This window comes from Podarcis tiliguerta (genome assembly GCF_965153285.1).
Source record: "Podarcis tiliguerta genome assembly, chromosome: 9".
In the NCBI taxonomy this organism is placed as follows: domain Eukaryota; kingdom Metazoa; phylum Chordata; class Lepidosauria; order Squamata; family Lacertidae; genus Podarcis; species Podarcis tiliguerta.
The window spans coordinates 2,327,099-2,345,688 of NC_139542.1; the positions used below are offsets into that span (position 1 = coordinate 2,327,099).

Consider the following 18,590-nt stretch of genomic DNA (forward strand, 5'->3'; position numbering starts at 1 on the left):
CAGAGGTTGGGTGGCCACCTGCCATGGATGCTTTAGTTGAAATTCCTGCATTGCACGGGGTGGGGCTGGATGACCTTTGCGGGGCCCCTTCCAACTCTGCAAATCTATGATTCTATGACTTATCAGAGCGTCCTCTTTTTGCTGGATAGTTTCGCACCTGCTTTTCAAAACTCTGCATCTGGGTTGGACTGTTCATCCTACCCTTCTCTTCCCTGCCTGCTCTTGTTTATAGTGTCATTGTGACAATGAAAATTTTAAATAAATTGCTGGTTTTCTTCACATTGTGGAAGTCCATAAAATGCATGTTTGTTGTTTGTTTGTTTGTTTGTTTGTTTATTAAGTTTGTATACTGCCCTTCATCCCTAGATCTCTGGGAGGTTCACAACATGAAAATACAATATAAAAACACCAAATATTTTAAAACGCAAGAGTGAGAGGACAGCGGGTGACTTGGCAGCACCCACAAATCCCCATAAGAAGGATGTGGGTGCAAAGGATGAACTTGGGGAGAAGAAAAATGTCTGTAACCCCTAACCTAATTTGTTTGGATGGGCAGGAGAGAGAGAGAGAGAGAGAGAGAGAGAGAGAGGAGAGAGAGAGAGAATATTTTTGGAGGAAGCCAAAGAATGCCACCTCTATCAAGAGCAGCCCAGGTCATTTTAGTGGGAGTAAAGTTCCACTTTTTCCAATCCTAAAGACACGACCCAGAAAAAAATGCCATTGATTCCAAATGTTGTTTCCAGAAGCAAGAAAATCCTCTGCAGCTATTTGTCTGACCTAGACAACAGGACATCTTGTTGCTCACTCCGCAACAAAGACTGGCTACAAACTAGGAAATTTCGTAGGCTTCCAGACTGTCACTATTTTCTTGGAATACCAGCCATTGATTAGGAGGTCTTGCACAACAAGCCTGCTATCTCAAAAGATCAGAGTTTTGTGATAAGGAATGTGATGGAGAACCCGCACTGGAAAGTGTGAAGTTAACACTCTTTGTTGTCTAACCTCCCTGCAAACTTATCAGAACAAATGCCCATCGAGGAGCAAATATCCAAATTCCCTGCAAACAGATCATAAGGAATGCTCAATAAACAAATCATCTTGAAGTGTTCCATATGGTATCTAAGGGGGAATCATTGGTTATGGTTGATTGGGAACATCTCCTGCACAAGTCCCTTTGAAGTCACTGGGTGCTATGCATGTGGAAGGTGCTACTACTAGACATCTCCCATTCATAGCAATGGGTCTTGTGCAGGAGACCTTCCCAATAGACGCTGTCCACTGGCATTTTATGTACTGAAAATTACCGTGGGGCTTTTGCCATCTGTAAAGAACAGAAAGATGCATGAAGAGGCAGATTTGCAAAATACGTTATTAACCTCTTCATCTACACAGTTCCAGCAGTACTTGTCAAAAAATCAACAACCCAGATATACCAAATTAGAGATGCGGAAGGTGAATGATTAGTGAAGCCCCTTCCACCCCACATATGTATCGGATGTGATATGAAACCTGATCATTCTACCCTATATCTGCCTCGGTCCAGTATACCTCCACCTCCATCGTTCTGCCCGGACACTGAGGTCCAGCGCTGAGGCCTTCTGGCAGTTCCCTCCCTGTGAGAAGCCAAGTCACAGGGAACCAGGCAGAGGGCCTTCTCGATAGTGGCACCCGCCCTGTGGAATGCCCTCCCACCAGATGTCAAAGAGAAAAACAACTACCAGACTTTTAGAAGACATCTGAAGGCAGCCCTGTTTAGGGAAGCATTAATGTTTAATAGGTTATTGTATTTTAGTGTTCTGTTGGAAGCCGCCCAGAGTGGCTGGGGAAACCCAGCCAGATGGGCAAGGTATAAATAAATTATTATTATTATTATTATTATTATTATTATTATTATTATTATTATTATATTTGGAATGCTCTTCCCAGCCATCCTTCTCCACTTCTAGCTGCCAGGCAAGGACTTTCTTCCTCTTTATTCATCATCATCATCATCATCATCATCAAATTTATATACTGCCCTAAGTGCAGTTCACAACATAAAAATACAAGATTAAAAACGCTAGAATTTTAATTGGGGCCATACCCCTTGCCTGTTTGGGGGTTCATCAGGGTGTGGCTGGCTTTTTCCTTTATATAATACTGCAAGATGGACACTCTTAGTAAATGAAGTTGGTTAGTTCCCTGTGGCAATTGCAGGTGTTGCATTTTTATAAGTCACATTGAGATATTCTGTGTCGTAAGTGGCTGATATTATTATGGTGCAATTGTTGTTGTTTTTCCTGTTGGGATGCATTGTGGTGGGATATAGAATCATCGAACTGTAGAATTGGAAGGGATCTCCACCAACGATCGCTTGGTCGAAACCCCTGAAGCAGCGCAGGAATCAAAGCTCAAATATATAGATAAATAGAATGCTAATATATAGAGAGATATGGAGAAGATAAAGAAGATGAATCGCACACACACTTCTGGAAAAGCACGGCCTCTTTTTGCATACTCCGAGGCGACTAGCAGGAAGAAACGGTCATTTTATGCTTGCTGGTAAGAGCCAAGTCTCTCTCTGAAAAACAGAGGGGCGGCTGCGCGCAGTGCAGCGCTAAATACGATTTATTTAGCCGGGGGGGGGGGGGTCAGGGCTGCAGCTGTAGCAATTGTAGCGTGCGCATCTCAAGCTTTAACGTATTTCATCTGAGCGATCTTCACACCAGCCCTGTTTGGTAGGCCAGCATTACTATCAAGATATTGCAGAGAAGTTGGTGATGGGAAACGGACCCAACCTTTGCATCCTCTTTCGCTATTAAAGGTATTGGGCAGATGATCTGGACCAGGCCGCGGAGCCGGGGGGGGGGGGCAGATCACAGCACTGGGTGTTATCCAGAAAAGGCCCCGCCCTGGAGGGGACTGATCGTGTGAAGGAAGGACGCCAGGTCAAGTGTCCATCTCTCTCCTCGCAAGAGGCACACCAGCTGCTCAATTCTCCAGACTACTAAAGAAGATCTGCCTCTTGCACTTTGTTTTTTTTAAAGGAGAGGTGTCTCCATGTCTGCCTCTCTGGGCTGGCACTGTTTTTAGAGGTTTGAGTTGTTCGCCGCCTTGGGCTCCTTTGGGAGGAAAGGCGGACTATATCAATGTAAGCATTAAAGAAATGCATCTTCTGCATCTCTCATTCGTTTCAAGGGGGCTTTCTCATGAGAAAGACGGTCAAAAGAAAACACAAGACGCACCCCATCTTGCACTTACTTTCGAGTAAAGTCGGGGCCTTTACCGTATACTCTTCCCTAGGACTGAACTCCTATAGTTAAAGCTATGGTTTTCCCAGTCGTGATGTATGAAAGTGAGAGCTGGACCATCAAGAAGGCTGATCGCCGAAGAATTGATGCTTTTGAATTATGGTGCTGGAGGAGACTCTTGAGAGTCCCATGGACTGCAAGAAGATCACACCTCTCCATTCTGAAGGAAATCAGCCCTGAGTGCTCACTGGAAGGACAGATCCTGAAGCTGAGGCTCCAAGACCTTGGCCACCTCATAAGAAGAGAAGACTCCCTGGAAAAGACCCTGATGTTGGGGAAGATGGAGGGCACAAGGAGAAGCGGACGACAGAGGACAGATAGTGGGACAATGTTCTCGAAGGTACCAGCATGAGTTTGACCAAACTGCGGGAGGCAGTGGAAGACAGGAGTGTCTGGCGTGCTCTGGTCCAGGGGTCACGAAGAGTCGGACACGACTGAACGACTAAACAACAACAGGACTGGACTCAGGACCTCGCAGCCCAGCCGTTTCCAAAATTTGCAGCGGCCAGCAGCTCCGGACGGACACTCCAGGCCAGGCCTACCGGTGCAGCTGCGGCCTGAATTCTGCCTTTTTGCCTTCTCGGTTTGCAGCCAGGAATGCACACATAGCTACAGATGCTCCTTTTAGTATCTTTCCTTTTAAAACGTATTTTTCTGTCCTGCCACTGTTGCAGAGCAACACAACGGCTCTTAATTCCAAAGGAAATGTACTCGACCTCGGAGCTGCAGAAACCGACCCCTTTTTTATTCCCACAGTCATGATGGAGCTATAATTTAAGCGAGTTTTAAAGGCCAAGCTGCTCATGCTGAGAGGATTCCCCACGCCCGTCTAAAAAATAAAATAAAATCGGGCCTGGCGAGCTGACCCGCACCTCCCTTCTCGGTGACACTCCCCCCCGCCCCAAATATATCAGGAAGTTGTAAAGCGGGGAATGAAATTTGAATGGTGCGCTTCACACGTGATGGAATACCCCAGAGAAGTCCAGCGTCCCCAAGGGTCATTTATCAAACGCTTCCCATAAAATGAAATAAAATTTCCGGAAGCCGTTTCACCATAAATGCACTTTTTTGGGGGGTGGACTAGAAACGACCCAGCGGCAGCCATCGTCTCCCAACTGGGGGAATGCGGCAGATTCAGGGTCACGGGCGCACGTGTGAATCCGCTACTCCCACCCCGGGCCAAGAACCAGACAGAGATCTTTCAAAAGTAGGGGCGCCAAGAGTGTTCGTGCGTGGTGATGGCGCAATAGTATTTTCAGTTTGGCTTCTCTTTCTCTCCTCCTTTTCCCTCCCTTTCTTCTCTTTTGAGTAAACGTTGTGATTGTTGCCAATTTTTAAAGGAGGCGGGTTCTTCCTCCGCGCTGGGAATGAAGGCAGCGTAAGGGGCGCAGGAACGGGTTGGATTCGGCTGTCCAACCGGAATTATGGCAGCGCAGTTTTCTCCCCTCGCAGGACCGCGAAGGCGGCAAAGCTTGTCTGATATTTCCCAGCGAATTCTAGAATTCAACTTGTCTAAGGAGATCTATCGGTTGGTAACAACAGAGGAGAAGGAAACGGATTTATCCCACTTTATCGTGCCAATTTATAGGTTTTTATATATGTGCTGTAAGCTGCCCAAAGTGTCTCGGGAAACCCAGCCAGATGGGCGGGGTATTATTATTATTATTGACTGCTGCAAACTTTTCTTTTCCATCAGGCCTGGGCAGACAATTCAAAATACAATGTTTAATTGATGTTTTAATTTTTTTTCTGGTCTTATTGCATGGTTTGATGTTTAAATTGCTGTTAATCGCCTGTGTGTGTGTGTGTGTGTGTGTGTGATATGATCCAGCGGTATACAAATATTTTAATAACCAAATAATGGTTTCTGCGCTAGAAACGAGGTGTTTTTTCTCGGTGGTGGGAAACACAACCATCGCAATAAGGAATTTGCATTTCGGAGTTATGGCCGAAGGATCAGTGAAAACTTTGATTTTTGAGGAGGGAACCATCGATCGATCGATTGATAAATTACAGCTCGTGTGTTATTTACACACACACGAGTATTTTATGGGCAAAGGGGCCGCTTAGCGCAGCGGGCGCTGGGCAGACTTTGTGTAAAATAAAAATAAAAATGCAAAATTCCTGAAACGGAGGTCCGTGGACTAAAAGAGCTCTGACGGCGGCCTTGGTACCTTCACAGGTACCTGTCCACATCCACACCCGCGCACTCTCTGGAAGCTAGTGATCCGCGTGTCTGGATTTTCTTCTCTCCCGATATCAGTTTCCCATCAAACGAGAAATATGGGGCCGCTTTCTGCAGGCGGCTGAAGCCGAGGATCGAGGGAGGTGATGGGAAAACTCCCCTAGCAAGCAGATCTTGCCATGCCAGGGGATCGGGGCCGTGACGAGGAGATGACGCGGTCGCTCGCTGCGCAAAAACACAGGCAGCTATCTAGTTAGATTTCTTAAAGCCGGAGGGGAAGGAGAATGCAAAGGCCTCGATCCACAGGCCCTTTCAACGGCCAGCCAGATCTCATCTGACTTCGAGGAGAAAGGCCAGAGACATGAAGTATATCCGCTTTCGAGAAAAAGCAAGGGACGTGGCGGGACAGCCGACCATATCTTGACATATTCGCGCATCGAAAACGGCGCCTCGCCTGTGGGTTCTGTTTTATTCTTCTATCATCTATTATATCTCCATTCCTTCCCACCTGTGATCAAAATCACCTCTCTAGGAAGGAAGGAAGGAAACTCTGGTAATATTTCCAGATGAAAGTGGAAAGGGTTGAACCACTCTCATCTATCTATCTATCTATCTATCTATCTATCTATCTATCTATATAATCTATCATCTATCTATCTATATCTATCATCTATCTATCTATCTATCTATCTATCTATCTATCTATCTATCATCTATCTATCTATCTATCTATCATCTATCTATCATCTATCTATCTATCTATCTATCTATCTATCTATCTATATCTATCTATCTATCTATCTATCATCTATCTATCTATCTATCTATCATCTATCATCTATCTATCTATCTATCATTACAAATATTATCTCTATAATTATTAATATAAATTTCATAAGCTTTGCACATCGCTTGATTGTTAAAAACAAACCACTGTTTCGTTATTTAAAATAACCATGAAACTTCCAAAAAATTAAAATAACGCTGGACTAAAAGCCGATTTAAAACTCCCCTCAACTTTCTAAGAATCTGGGTGGGTTTGTCTCAGCAGGAATGTTTTTAGCAGCCGCCGAAAAGGCAAAGAGAGCGCCTGCCTGATTATCAAGAAGCAGGGAGTTCCAAAGTGCAGGTGCCGCCACACTAAAATACCGAGTTGTCACAAATGCGGAACGTGGTGCGTGGCACCTATGAATAATCCTAATATAAATAAATAAATAATAACGCCATTTGTTGGATTTCTTCCCCGTCTTTCACCATCAGGCCCCAGGGCGGGTGACAACAATATCAAAATTAAAGATTCAAACCTGTTAAAACAAGTTTACAGTCTGGAGATTAGGGTGGGCCCTGGAAAGATCTCTCTCCCGCGAGGAGCCTGTAGATTCCCAGCACCGCTCGGGTTTTGTATCTGACCGAAGGGGAAAGAGATCCCCGAAAACTTCCGCCCTAATAAGTATATGTCTCTCTCTAGGTGCCACCAAACTCTCGGGGGTTTCTGTTTTTCATCAGTCCAGCCGAAGCCCTGGAGTTTGGAGAGCTGGTTTGCAGGATCCGGGTCCTCAGCCCCCGGTGTTCCTCTGTGGGAGATGGGCTAGGCCACAGGGCGGGACATCCCGACAAGTCCGTGGACCGGGCAGAGGCCCAGAGACCCCCTTGCGGAGCAAAACGCTCCTCCGGACAGTGCAAAAGTGGCCGCGAGGCCTTGGATCGACTGGATCCCTTGCCGCTTATTTTTGCGCCTCGGGTCCTTTCGATTCTGCGTGGATGCCTCGTCTGAAGAATTGCGCTCGCAAATTATACGTCTGCGCGAACCCTGTACAGTATGTCGTGTGTGCGCTACTTGTATATTATCTGCCAGCGTGGTATTACAGAATTTCCTGCACTATCATATGTATAGCACCTTTCATGTTGCTTGAGCACCAGATAGATAGATAATGTCTCTCTCTCAACACACACAATTTATCCATATAATAATTACAAAAACGGGCACATGGGAATACAGTATAAGATAAGCCAATGGACTGCGCCGCTATGGGTGTTGCTGGTGTATATTAAAAAGCAAAGTCGTAACTGGCAGGTTCCTACCAAATTTTATTTTATTCGGTTCTGATAACATGTGAATACCCATGGCTATCAGCCCTCTTCGCTTCCACGAAAATATCCCTATCCTTTTGACTGATCTTGGACTGGACTTCTTTATGTTCCGAAGGAATATCTAGCCGCTTGGTTCTTTGCTTTGCTGCGTTTGGATCGCTCAATAAAAGTCTTCAAAACTGGGGCGTATTAATTATCCAGAAATATTCAGAGTGCCCTTGTAAATGTGAAATAAAAACAGTTATAACATGACGGGGGGGGGGAGAGGCGGAGTCGACTTTCTCTTAGCAGTTACCCGCAGTTTTTGAAGATAGAAAAAAATAATAATTTCGAAATAAAAGATAGTAATTAAAGCTCTGTTTTCATGCCACAAAGGCAGGCATGAAGCGAGTCTCAGTGAATTTCTGTTTATTTAAGTGACGCCCAATAATTTATCCCTGGATAAATTGCATCCCTGGACTGTGTTCAATTCCCACCCCCACCCCCCGAAAAGCATGTTAGGGTGGAGAATCTCTCCACAGGAAGGAGTAGGAGCGCACATACACACACACACAGAGAGACACACACACAAACAAACACATGCACACTTCATATCGTTTCAAAAACAAAGAAATACACTATCTGGGATCTATCATTTAATAGTGACTATTCATGCACAGTTCTCGAAGTTGAGGCAATAATAAAAATATGAAATTCATGAAATTATCTGAGATAAATAAGGAAGCGACGCTCTCAATCGGCCGAGCCGGAAGGTCTCCGTAAGCCCGGCGGAAATTACTGCGCAAAACCGCTACGGTGTTCCCTGCGTGGGTTTCAGCAGCAGGCCTGGAGGACAGATCCGCCCCGAGTGTTTTGGTTTCTTTTTTGGGGGACGGGGGACGGGACACCGGTGTATATTTGCTAATATGAAATTTGTACATTTAGCCCCCGAATCCGCAAGAATTTTCCATTTTTCTCACAAAAGCAGCAACAAAGAAATCTATATCGGAATTAAAAGAGAGAAAGTAGGGGCGGAAATTGCGAGAGAGTGAGAGCATTTGCTTCCCGAAGAAAATTCCAGGCCGGATTTCGGAAAGGAAGACATCCTCAAATCTCGATTTTTGAGACCGAAGCAGTTAGACACATAGAGATCATGTATTGGAGTCGCTAGGCCAAAAAGGCTATAAATATAAATCACACTCAGATACACACATATGAACCTGCGGTGGTTTTGAAAGTGAATCTAAGACTGAAATCAGTGGGTCTTTGCGTAAAAGCGTTGTGGAGCTGCGTTTGCGCGCTCGGGCCTTGATCACAATCCGGCAGAGTTATGGGCATTGATCCCAAGGGATCTTAGGACTGTCTCTCCGGGTCCTTTTTATGGAATTACCCCCTTTTTGCCTCCATTTTGTCAGAGCTGGGGGGGGGGGCGCCTTTGCGGCAAAATGGAGGGAATCTGACAGCGCGAAGCGGAATCTCCTCCGGTTCTTCATTTCTCCTTTAACTTTTGCAATCCAGATCAAAATCAGATGCCGCAGGAAAAGGGTTTCGAAGAGGGGGAAAGAGACGAGGAGTTGGGAAGGCAAGTGGCGTAGGAAAAATGGTCCACGAAGGCCTCTGGCTGCTTGTTTGGAAGAGCAAACGCGGCTCCACGTCCTCAAAATGGCACCGTGGGTGCCTGGAAGCAGGTTTGGAAAAGGTTCAGGCGTTCGCGCAACAGAGAAAAGCGCCCTAGAAATCGTTATATGGTCAGAATTAGGGTTTGTTCTTTTATTCCTTTTCGGTCGACACCAAGATGGGGCCCGATCCAGCTGGTCGAGCTCCTGAGCAGAGTCTCCTGGAGGCCAGGGGCCTACCACTGCTGGGTTCCTCGGATGTAAAGTCCAGTCCAGCCACAATCCACCGGAAAGAAATCAACAGACTTTCAAACGCCTTTTCGTGGTGTGTGATTTTAAAAGGCCTAAATATTTCAATTTTTTCAAAATCACATATTAAAGTTGTGAATTGTAAGCGATTTACGTCAGTGGATATAGGACGGGTCCTCTATAAATTATATATAAATTAAAGAAGTCGTGTGTGTCCCCACCCAAAACCTCGCCAATGCAGTGTTAGATATTTGCAAATAAATCACCGATCTGTTTACACACGACAAGGATTTTAGATAGCACACAACTTGAGCAGAAATAAAACCGCATCACGTGTCCTGGGAGGGCGTGTTGGCTTTGTTGGCAAGCGAGCACTGGGCCCGATTCATCCAGAGCTCAGCGCTTTCCACGGGTGGGATTTCAAGGCGCGCTTAACCCTCTCATTTAAATCAATGTGACTTGGAAGTACTTAGAGCCGCCCGGCTCTTTTGCGGCCTGTACCGCTGGCCCGGTGCGGATTCTAGCTACCAATGAGACCCTCGTTTCCCCCTCTAATTCCACTGTGCAGTAATCAGCCTGCCTACCTACCGACCCACCTACCGGCCTAATCTGTCTCGATAACTTAGTTTCAAGCCAGGCTGATTAGGATCTGATGAGGCACGTCCCAGCCCAACGAGCGTCCAGGCTTTTGCTTGCTAAAGTGTTTGGCAAGGGAGCGCAGGAGCTTGTAGTATAAGCGTCCCGGTGCCCTCGCGATGACCCCGGCTTCTCTCAAGGTATCCGGTGCATCCTCCGAACGTCAGCTTTAAAATAAGGCCAAACCCTGGAACACACTCCAGTTCCACACACGTAGGCACGCAAACACACACAAACACACGCGCACGCGCGCGCACACACAAACTCGGGTCCCCTTCCCTCCCCGCCCTATATTCCCTGCAGCAGCAGCAGCAGCAGCAGCCCGCCCCCGCAAGATGCAAAATTTGAGATCTGCGCTTACACAAAGCCATGTGCCTCGCGGAAACTAAACAAAACCCACCTCCCCATAAGGTCCTAGGGCGAAATTGACATGATGAAACTGAAACATAACAAGAGGCCTCCTTGGCTTGTTCCGCCCCCCCCCCCCGCCTTGTGTGTGATGCCAGAGCCAGGCCAGACGCCCTCAGAAGCAGGTCATCTGTTGACCACGTCGGGGGAGGGAGAGTGCGGGTCCTCCTAAGGATATATTTGTGTTAACGTTTTGTTGCAAGCTTCCCGGTGTGGCTGGGACAACCCAGTCAGATGGGCGGCATACACATAACAATATCATTACTGTATTATTATTACTGTATTGTATTGTTATTACTGTATCATCATCATAATCATCATTACTGTTCTCTGTCAGTAGGAAAAGAAACAGGGGACGTGTGGTGGCTTTTAAACAAGGATCTTTCAGAGAGGGAAGCGAGGAACTAAAAGAGGAAGCCTTAGAGAAAGAAGGAAGGTTGGTTCGTAGTTAGGGGCATTTTTCTAGAGAAGAAAATTAAGGGGTGCCTCCGTGTTAGGGGGAAAACAGAGGTGAGCGAGACTCAGGGACCTCAGGGAGGATCCAGGATGTGCGCGCGCGTTTTAATGCAACTTACATAAAAAGATCATGGGCCTAAGAGGTTAGGTTACACAACTGTCTCTCGCAAATGGTCGTAGATGTAGGTGGAGAGGGAAATTGAGAGAAGGGGAAGGTGCAAGGGAGGCTTACAAACACACACACACAAGCAAACAAACACACCCCTTGCGCAACCAGCTATACTGTATTTTATAACTGCTCTGTTGAGTAAGGCCAGCTCTACAGACCAGATTTCCTCTCTGTTTCGCCAGTGTAAGGGATCCGAGCGTTAACTCTGGGCAGGTCAGCGCGGAAGATCCCCTGCGCAGACAAGCGCAGTTACTTCCACCGGTTCTGGCGCAGGAGACCTTCCCGGTGGATTGGTGCCCTAGAATCAATATGACTTTCAAAGCTGTTTTCTCTTAGCCTCGATTGCATCCTCAAATGACAGCGAAGGTCAACTCAAACCCCTGCCATTTCCCTCACCTTCCCTTCTGCCTTCTTACGTGAGCAACGCATACAAATATACAAATCCTACTTAAAAAAAAAAAAAAAAATCATCAGTGGAACAAATACCTTCTTTGGCAAAAGCCACCGCACCCTGCAGGGTTAGATAATGCGAAGGCTGCAGTTCCGCACACGCTTTCCTGAGGGTAAAGAGCCTAACGGGAAACGATGGGACTTACTTCTGAGTAGACACGTGCAGAAATGCACTGTAAGCTGCCTAACCAAAGCAGGGCACGATCCAGCCCCAAAGTAAGCGCCTTCGCGTAGATTTCGATTAGGAGACCCTCGACTCTCCCACCGAAACCAACGAAACTATCCCAAGTGCCTGGGCGATCCGACTGAATCTTGCCCCCTCTGACCAGATCCCATCACCCATTTGAGGTTATCTGGATCTAAGTTGATTTCAACTCCCGTTGAAAATAACTGCAAACAAAGCGTGCCAAACGGCCAGGCCTCGGGGTACAAGCGAGCCTCTCTCTCTCTCTCTATTGCCTATTAAATTTATTTCCATATGTGTGTGCATGTGAATTTAAATCAATCACTTATTTTAAACAAATAATGCACATTCCTGTCGCAGTGGCTCTGGAAAGCGCCACGGTTTTTGTTTTTTTTTTTTTTTTGCAATTTTCTCCGTGCAAATGTCAGGGAGTCTGCACGGCCGCGTGGATCCGTCCTGTTTGACCATCGAGAGTGACTCGGCGGTGTGTACAAACGCACAGTACTTGCCTTCAGACCTATGGCTCTACGGTTATCTAGCCATCCTTCCATCCATCCGCCAATTCAAACACGCATCAGCCACATATTCCCAGCAAGCAGGCGAGGAGGACGGAGAAAGAGACGGTGACGCGGAAATCTTTCTAAAAAACCACCTTGAATTCGCGCAGGCTTCGAGGCTAAGCTGGGAAAACGGAAAGAGAAACGGATGAGAGCGAGGGCGCCATGGAAAAAAGATGGCTGGAGGCTTCACTGGGTGGGCCAGACGGCGACGGGAGAACAAGGGATAGGCAGGACCCAGGAAGCAGAAATGCCGAGATTTCTTTTTCTCCTTCTGTGGGATTTTCTGCAAATACTCGCCGTTTAGGCCCAGGCTTCGTGCCAATCTCTCAGGGGCAAATTATCTTTCAACACAGACACATACACACAATTCAAATCTGCAGAATTCAAGCCTCTCCCGCCTTTTCCCTCCTCTTCAATTTGGGTGGGTGCCAGAAAGACATAGGGGTTGCGGGCGAGCTTGAGAGGGACACAGGGCCGGTCGCCACTTTAGACAGGTCTCCGATCTTTTCGCTCCCGCCGTTGCAAAAATATATTTAAAATCTTTGCAAGGAGAATGCGCCTATTCGCTTCAAATATTTTGAGGTTTCGTTGGGAAGGCCTCGTTGCAAAAGGAGATAAGCAGTTGTGTGTGGCGTGCGCATGTACGTGGAAGGACTGATGTCTCTAGGGCGCAAAACCCGGCGGTGACTCAAACAATGAAGGGCCGTGGTTTTGCAGGCCCAGCAGACAAGGAGGGCTTTCTCGGCCCTTGACTTTCCTTCCTTCTTTCCTATCCTCCCTCCCTGCTCTCTTGGGGATGCATCTTGGCTATGGCTCCTCCGCCACCGCAGCCCTTTGGGGTGGTTTTTGCAAAGAGCAACGGGGCAGCTCCAGAGAGGATCCGGACCCTGCGGTAGAAGTCACCAGCCGGCCCTCGCCAGGCGCAAGGCCTGCAGCCCGCCCGAGATTTCTTTCCGAGAGTCTCCAAAGGCCTCGGAAGCCTCGGAAGAAAACCAAGAAGTTGCATGGATGCATTTCTCAGTTATCATACGCGATTCCTTTTATTTAATTTTGCCCAACTGCTTTGAGCGCAACTGTGGGCGAGAGGAGTCCGCGGATCCTCGACAAGCAACAACAACTCATCTATCATCACGAAACGCAACGAAGGAGAAAAACAACGAAACGTCACGAAACGAAAATAATTAGATTCGGGCGGGCGGAAAAAGGGGACGGGTCAATCGAGTAAAAATATATAGCAAATGTAGCTGAAATGTTGTGTTTGTGAGAAAAAGATTCACGCGCCTCCAGACTAAATCTCATAACAAGGATACCTGATAAGCATCGGGGGGAAACGAGAGAAAGAATGGGGGGAAACAAGCCAAACCAAGACAGAGATTTATGATTTATGGCGTGCATCTAATGAAGATTGCCGTGGTTTTTAGGATTTACACACCCACACACACCCAAGACCAATAGATCGAAAGATAATCGGGAGAGAGAAATTGCTGGCTGTGTGAATCTTCTAGTCCTGCATAATTGCTACTGCCATCTTCAGCAAAACCAGCGCTGAACTGAGAGAATATTCTTTGTGCTGCCTTTGGATTCAGTCTATTGTGCGTCTACAGGGTAATAATTCGGCCTTCGTAACAGGGGAAGCATTTACAGCTCGGAATCTCAGCCTTGGATTCCAGTGAAAGGGTCTCCCCCCCCCGACCCCCTTGCGCAGCCCACTTTCTGTGGGGTCCCGTCCCCATCCTCGAAAGACTCGGGCAAAGGGTTGAGCCCCTTTTTGAGCGGGCAGAGCCGGGGAGGGTCACGAGCAGAGGGAACCCAGGGGAACGTTTTCAGCCTCTGCCTTCCTTCCAAGAGCTCAGTGCAGGATGTGTGTGCTCGAGAGAGAGAGAAGCGGGGAGAAAATAGCTTTTGACTTGCTGGTGCTGCAGTGACGCTGTTTTCCTGCGACAACAGCTTGCCAGCCAAGGCAGCCACCTGGAATTATTATCACGCGCGCACACGCGTTGCCCCCCCCCCCAAAAAAGACGGGCAGCTCCGGGGAGAGAGAGAGACGAGGGCAAGACCGATTTCCTTAAAAAACATCGCCTCCATCTGCTGCTTCTGTTGCAAATGCCACCCCCGTGCCATTGCCTGCTTGCAGTGTCCCAACCTCCCCCCACCCGCGCCAGAGCCCAAATCAGCCCCCCACTCGCGCCCTTAGCAGTAACCATGCGATCGGGCTCCTGTCGCTAGCTGTGCCCCTTCCTTGCTCCATCGGGAGGGTCCTGGAAAGGAGCATATGGGGCCAGATTTGGGGAGGCGGGAGGGATGTGATGGGAAGTAGGGATACATGGGGGGAGAGGAGGGCCGCTTTTTTGGAGCAGGGAAAGCGTTCAAGGAGGGTGAGATGCTGAGGGGGAAGGGAGATGATGGCTGGCTGGCTGGGCGGTGGGAGGACACAATTGCAGGCCAGCCACGGTTGGAGACAGTGAACTGGGCAGCCGAGACCCGGCCGGGTCTCAAGAGGGCGAAGGAGACTGGCAGCAGAGAGGGACCCGGCGCAGGCTGGGGCAAGGAGAAGCGAAGGCACAGCGGGGTTTGGCGTCTGGAGAGCTAGGGGGAAAGGGCAGGAAGCGTTTAGAGAGGGGCAGAGGGAGAAGGAATGGGGGGCAGAGTGTGGCTGGAGGGCGATGGTAGGATTGGCACGCATCTTTGCAGAAAGACAGAGGTGTTCTGGTTTTTAAAATGCCCCCCCCCCCCCCAAGAACAGGTGGAGCAGGAAGCGTGCAAAAAGGGTCCACCGTGGGGTTGGGTGAAGAAGTCTCTGGAGCCGGACTTTGGCGACAGATGTGGAGAAGGGGGAGGCAGATCTTGACCGCGCGGTGGGTGGGTCGGGATACATGCAGCAGGTGTGCGTTTTGGTTGAAGGAGTTGGATTTGGGATCGGATGGAAGGCCGGGGTACAAGAGCCGCCGCGCGCCCCTCCGCGAGTCGGGGGCCCCTTTCCCTTACCTCGCACCAGGATCCGGCGGCAGTAGTCCGCCTCGCCCGCCGAGGGCTGGCTCTCCGTCTCCGGGGCGCACTCCTTGGAGGAGCCGGGGCTGGCAGCCGAGGTCCCCGCCGTCAGGTCCTTGATTCCTCCTCCTCCTCCTCCAGGAGCCCCTCCGCGCAACTTTGCGCTCTCCAGCGCGGCTGCGCGCGCCTCCTTGTCCCGGGCTCGCTCCGGGGCGCCGCCGGGGTCCCCCAGGAGGAGGGCGCGTCGGCCAGCCTCGCTCCCCCCATCGCTCATGCCTGGGGGCGCCCCGGCCCGGGGATGGAACATCCGCCGGCTGCCCCCTCCACTTTCCCCCGCTCCTCTTGCTGCCTCCCGTTTGCGCTCCCCGAAAGTGGAGGGTCAGCAATCGGGGGCCGGGAAGCCCAGCCAGGCGACCCAGGCCGGCAGCAGCAGCAGCATGGTGCTGGGAGGCGGATCTGCCCCCCAGTTTTCCCCGTCTTGAGGTGTCCAGAAACCCCTCGCCTCGACTGATTTCTTCCTTTTCCAAGCTGCTTTCCCGGGAATGCTCTCCTTTAGGAAAGGTGCGGAGCCAAAGGATGTCAATCGGGCAGGCGAAGAGTTAAAAACTTTCCCCGCTCGGATCCCGGCTCCTGAGCTGCCCCCACCCCCATTGGAACTGCCGCTGCCCCTCGGCTCGGCAGCCCCGGCCAAACTTCACCGGTCCGGCCTGCTGGCGAGAGCTTCCCTGCCGCCCGGTTCCATCCCTCTCTTGCCTTCCTCTCTCTCTCTCTCTCCCTCTCCCTCTTTCTCTTTCTCTCCCTCCGTCTCCCTCTGATGAGCAAAGGCAGAAAAGGAGGACCAGGCGCGAGAGGCGAGAGCGCAGCTAAGCGAGCCCTCCCTCCCTCTCCCTCCCCCTCCCTCCGGCTTCTCCCCCCCCCCCGCACTTCACATCCTTCCAGGTTGGACCTTCCGCGGATGGGAGATCGATGCGTCTTTGGCAACGTGGGTGGAGAGAATTTCGGCGTGCGAGGGGGGGGGGCAGAGGAGGTGGGGGTGGGGAGGTGGGAGGGATCCGGCGCTGAAGAGGAGGAGGAGGAAGAAGAAAAAGAAGAGGGAAGGAGGCAAGGAGACAATCCATAATTCCTCTCCACCCACCGCTTGGTTGTTGTTGTTTTTTCCTATTCCCAATTCCCATTTATTTGTTGAAGAAAGGAAATCCTTCTCTCTCCCCCCCCCCCATTCTACACGCATACACATTCCGTCCCTGGCACTTTAATGTTCCTCTGAGGGGCGGGGGGGGGGGGAGGAGGGAAGCAGAGCGAGCTGGGGATAAAGAGCCAGGCGAGGAAAGGAAAGGAGCGATTTCAAATGGACTGGCGGCCACACACGTAATTTCCTGCTCGCGAGTCCCTCGCCATTCATTGGCAAAACAAAGAATCGCCACTCGGCTCTGCACGCATTCTCGCCCCCCGCTCCGCAAAGGAAAACTCCCCCCGGGTTTGGACTTTGTCAAAAGAAGCATTGCCAGGGAAGGAATAATAATAATAATAATAATAATAATAATAATAATAATAATGCAGCGTAAGGAACAATTGGTGGGCTTGCTTCAAGCTCTCCCTTTCGGGCAACTGTGAGCACTGTAAAGTGAATTAAAGTGCGCCACTTTCAAGCTGTTGCTCTTGTCAAATAGAAGGCAGCCAGTCAGTTTCAAGCTCTGAATGCTTGGCCAGTTTGGGCAAAGTCGTTTCAGCAGGCCGAGCAAGGACCAGGCGCGCGCTCCCCTCCGGAGAGATGGATGGATGGAGAGGTGAATGGCGCTTCTGGGTGTTTTTGTTGTCGCTGTTTTCAACAGACGGGTGAAAACGTCTCGCCCACTTTGGAAGGTGCCTTCTGTTCCCGCTTCATTAGGGGAGCGCTGATTATTATGATTAGCAGGGCGGTTGAAAGGGAAATGGAAGGGTTGGCGTGATCCTGAAACATTTCCTTTTGAGAGAAAAAGAGACAGAGGAATCGAGGGTGCTTTTCGGATTTCTAAGCAACCTTTTATATATATATATAAAAGGGGGCTGGTAGGGGGATAATGTGGGTGAGGCGGGTTTATTTGGGTGGGGAGCTGATTGAATTGTATGTCTATAGAGAGGAGTGATTTCTCTAAGCCCCCGCAAACGTCTCCCGCCATCTCTGCAAATGTTGCTCCAACACAGGGAGCCGCTTTTGCAGGACCGAAATGGGCCGCTTGTGTGTATTTTCATCCCTGCTCCTCTCGAGTGACAGCCTTCCACCTGACTGACAAGTGATCCTGGGATTTGTGCCTCTCCCCTCCCCTTCGCCTCCACCCGGGGTGATTTGCTTTCTGGGCTGTGGGTGGTGGGAAAGGGGAGATGAGCAACTCTGGAAATAAACGATACAGCCTCTTAGGTCCAGCTGCCCGCTTCTGATTTTATTTGTATGGCCTCACCGGCTGCGCATCTAGAGAGCCGTAAAAGCCACGGCCAAAAAATACATTATCTGAACTTGCTTTCACCGATGTAATTCGCAGCAACGCTCCTCCACCGACTGACTCCTGAGCCAGCTAACGGGACTCGGGACCCAGTCGAGGGAACAAGCCAGTCTCGACCCCCTGAAGCCCCACTGTTTTCAGTAGAGGCCAGTAAGGGTCAGGTTTAGCTAGGCTGGGACCCTCCGCTGGCTGGCTTGGCGTGGCAGGCGCGGGCCAAGTTGAGGATCATGGAGATTTCACTTTCCGATCGCCAAGTAAACAGTTTCTTCTGCATGTTTACTCAAAGGCAAATCCAGCTTACATGCTTCCTGGTAAGCGTTCCCAGGGTTATATCCCAAGAATCCCTTTCTGGCCCGCATACTTACCCTCCCTCAGGCCTTAGAAATTATTAGAGGGCTTTTGCTGCAACGTAGGAAATGCCCGAGGATGGCCCTTGCTTGACCTGCCCGCAGCATTCAAGGCAGCGGGCCCTTTGCAGCGAACTGTGGCTCAAAAGGCTGCCTTAAATTACTAGTATTATTCTTAACTTCAGAGATTGGGATGGTTTCTCCACAAAAAAATTATAAAAGATTTGGAAATGTGCGGGTGTTTACGTTTTGCGCATTTAAAAGATATGCGAAAAACTCTGCTGGAGATGGCGATGGAACCCAAGTTGCATCGCCAGCCTACGATGGTCTACTTGGGTGTAAGTCCGAATTGTGCACAGGAATGTATAGCCCAGAGCACAATCTCGGCCTCTTTGCGTATCCAGACCAGTTAAAACTCTCCAATTGAAAGAAAGCGGGGAGAAGCAATCTTCTTCTTGACTTGGATGGTGTAAAAAAGCGCGCCGGGAAAGAGGGAACCAAA

General features: G+C 49.5%; 1 protein-coding gene across 1 annotated transcript in view; it reads right to left on the reverse strand.

The window, feature by feature from the left end:
- Window positions 1-16,111, reverse strand: part of VAX2 (ventral anterior homeobox 2) — a 60,211-nt gene extending 44,100 nt beyond the window's left edge. Inside the window, exon 1 of the mRNA XM_083398641.1 lies at window positions 15,259-16,111. Coding sequence (XP_083254767.1) covers window positions 15,259-15,568 — 310 coding nt within the window. The 5' untranslated portion in view covers window positions 15,569-16,111. The remainder of the gene's footprint in view (window positions 1-15,258) is intronic.
- Between the last annotated feature and the right edge of the window lie 2,479 nt (window positions 16,112-18,590).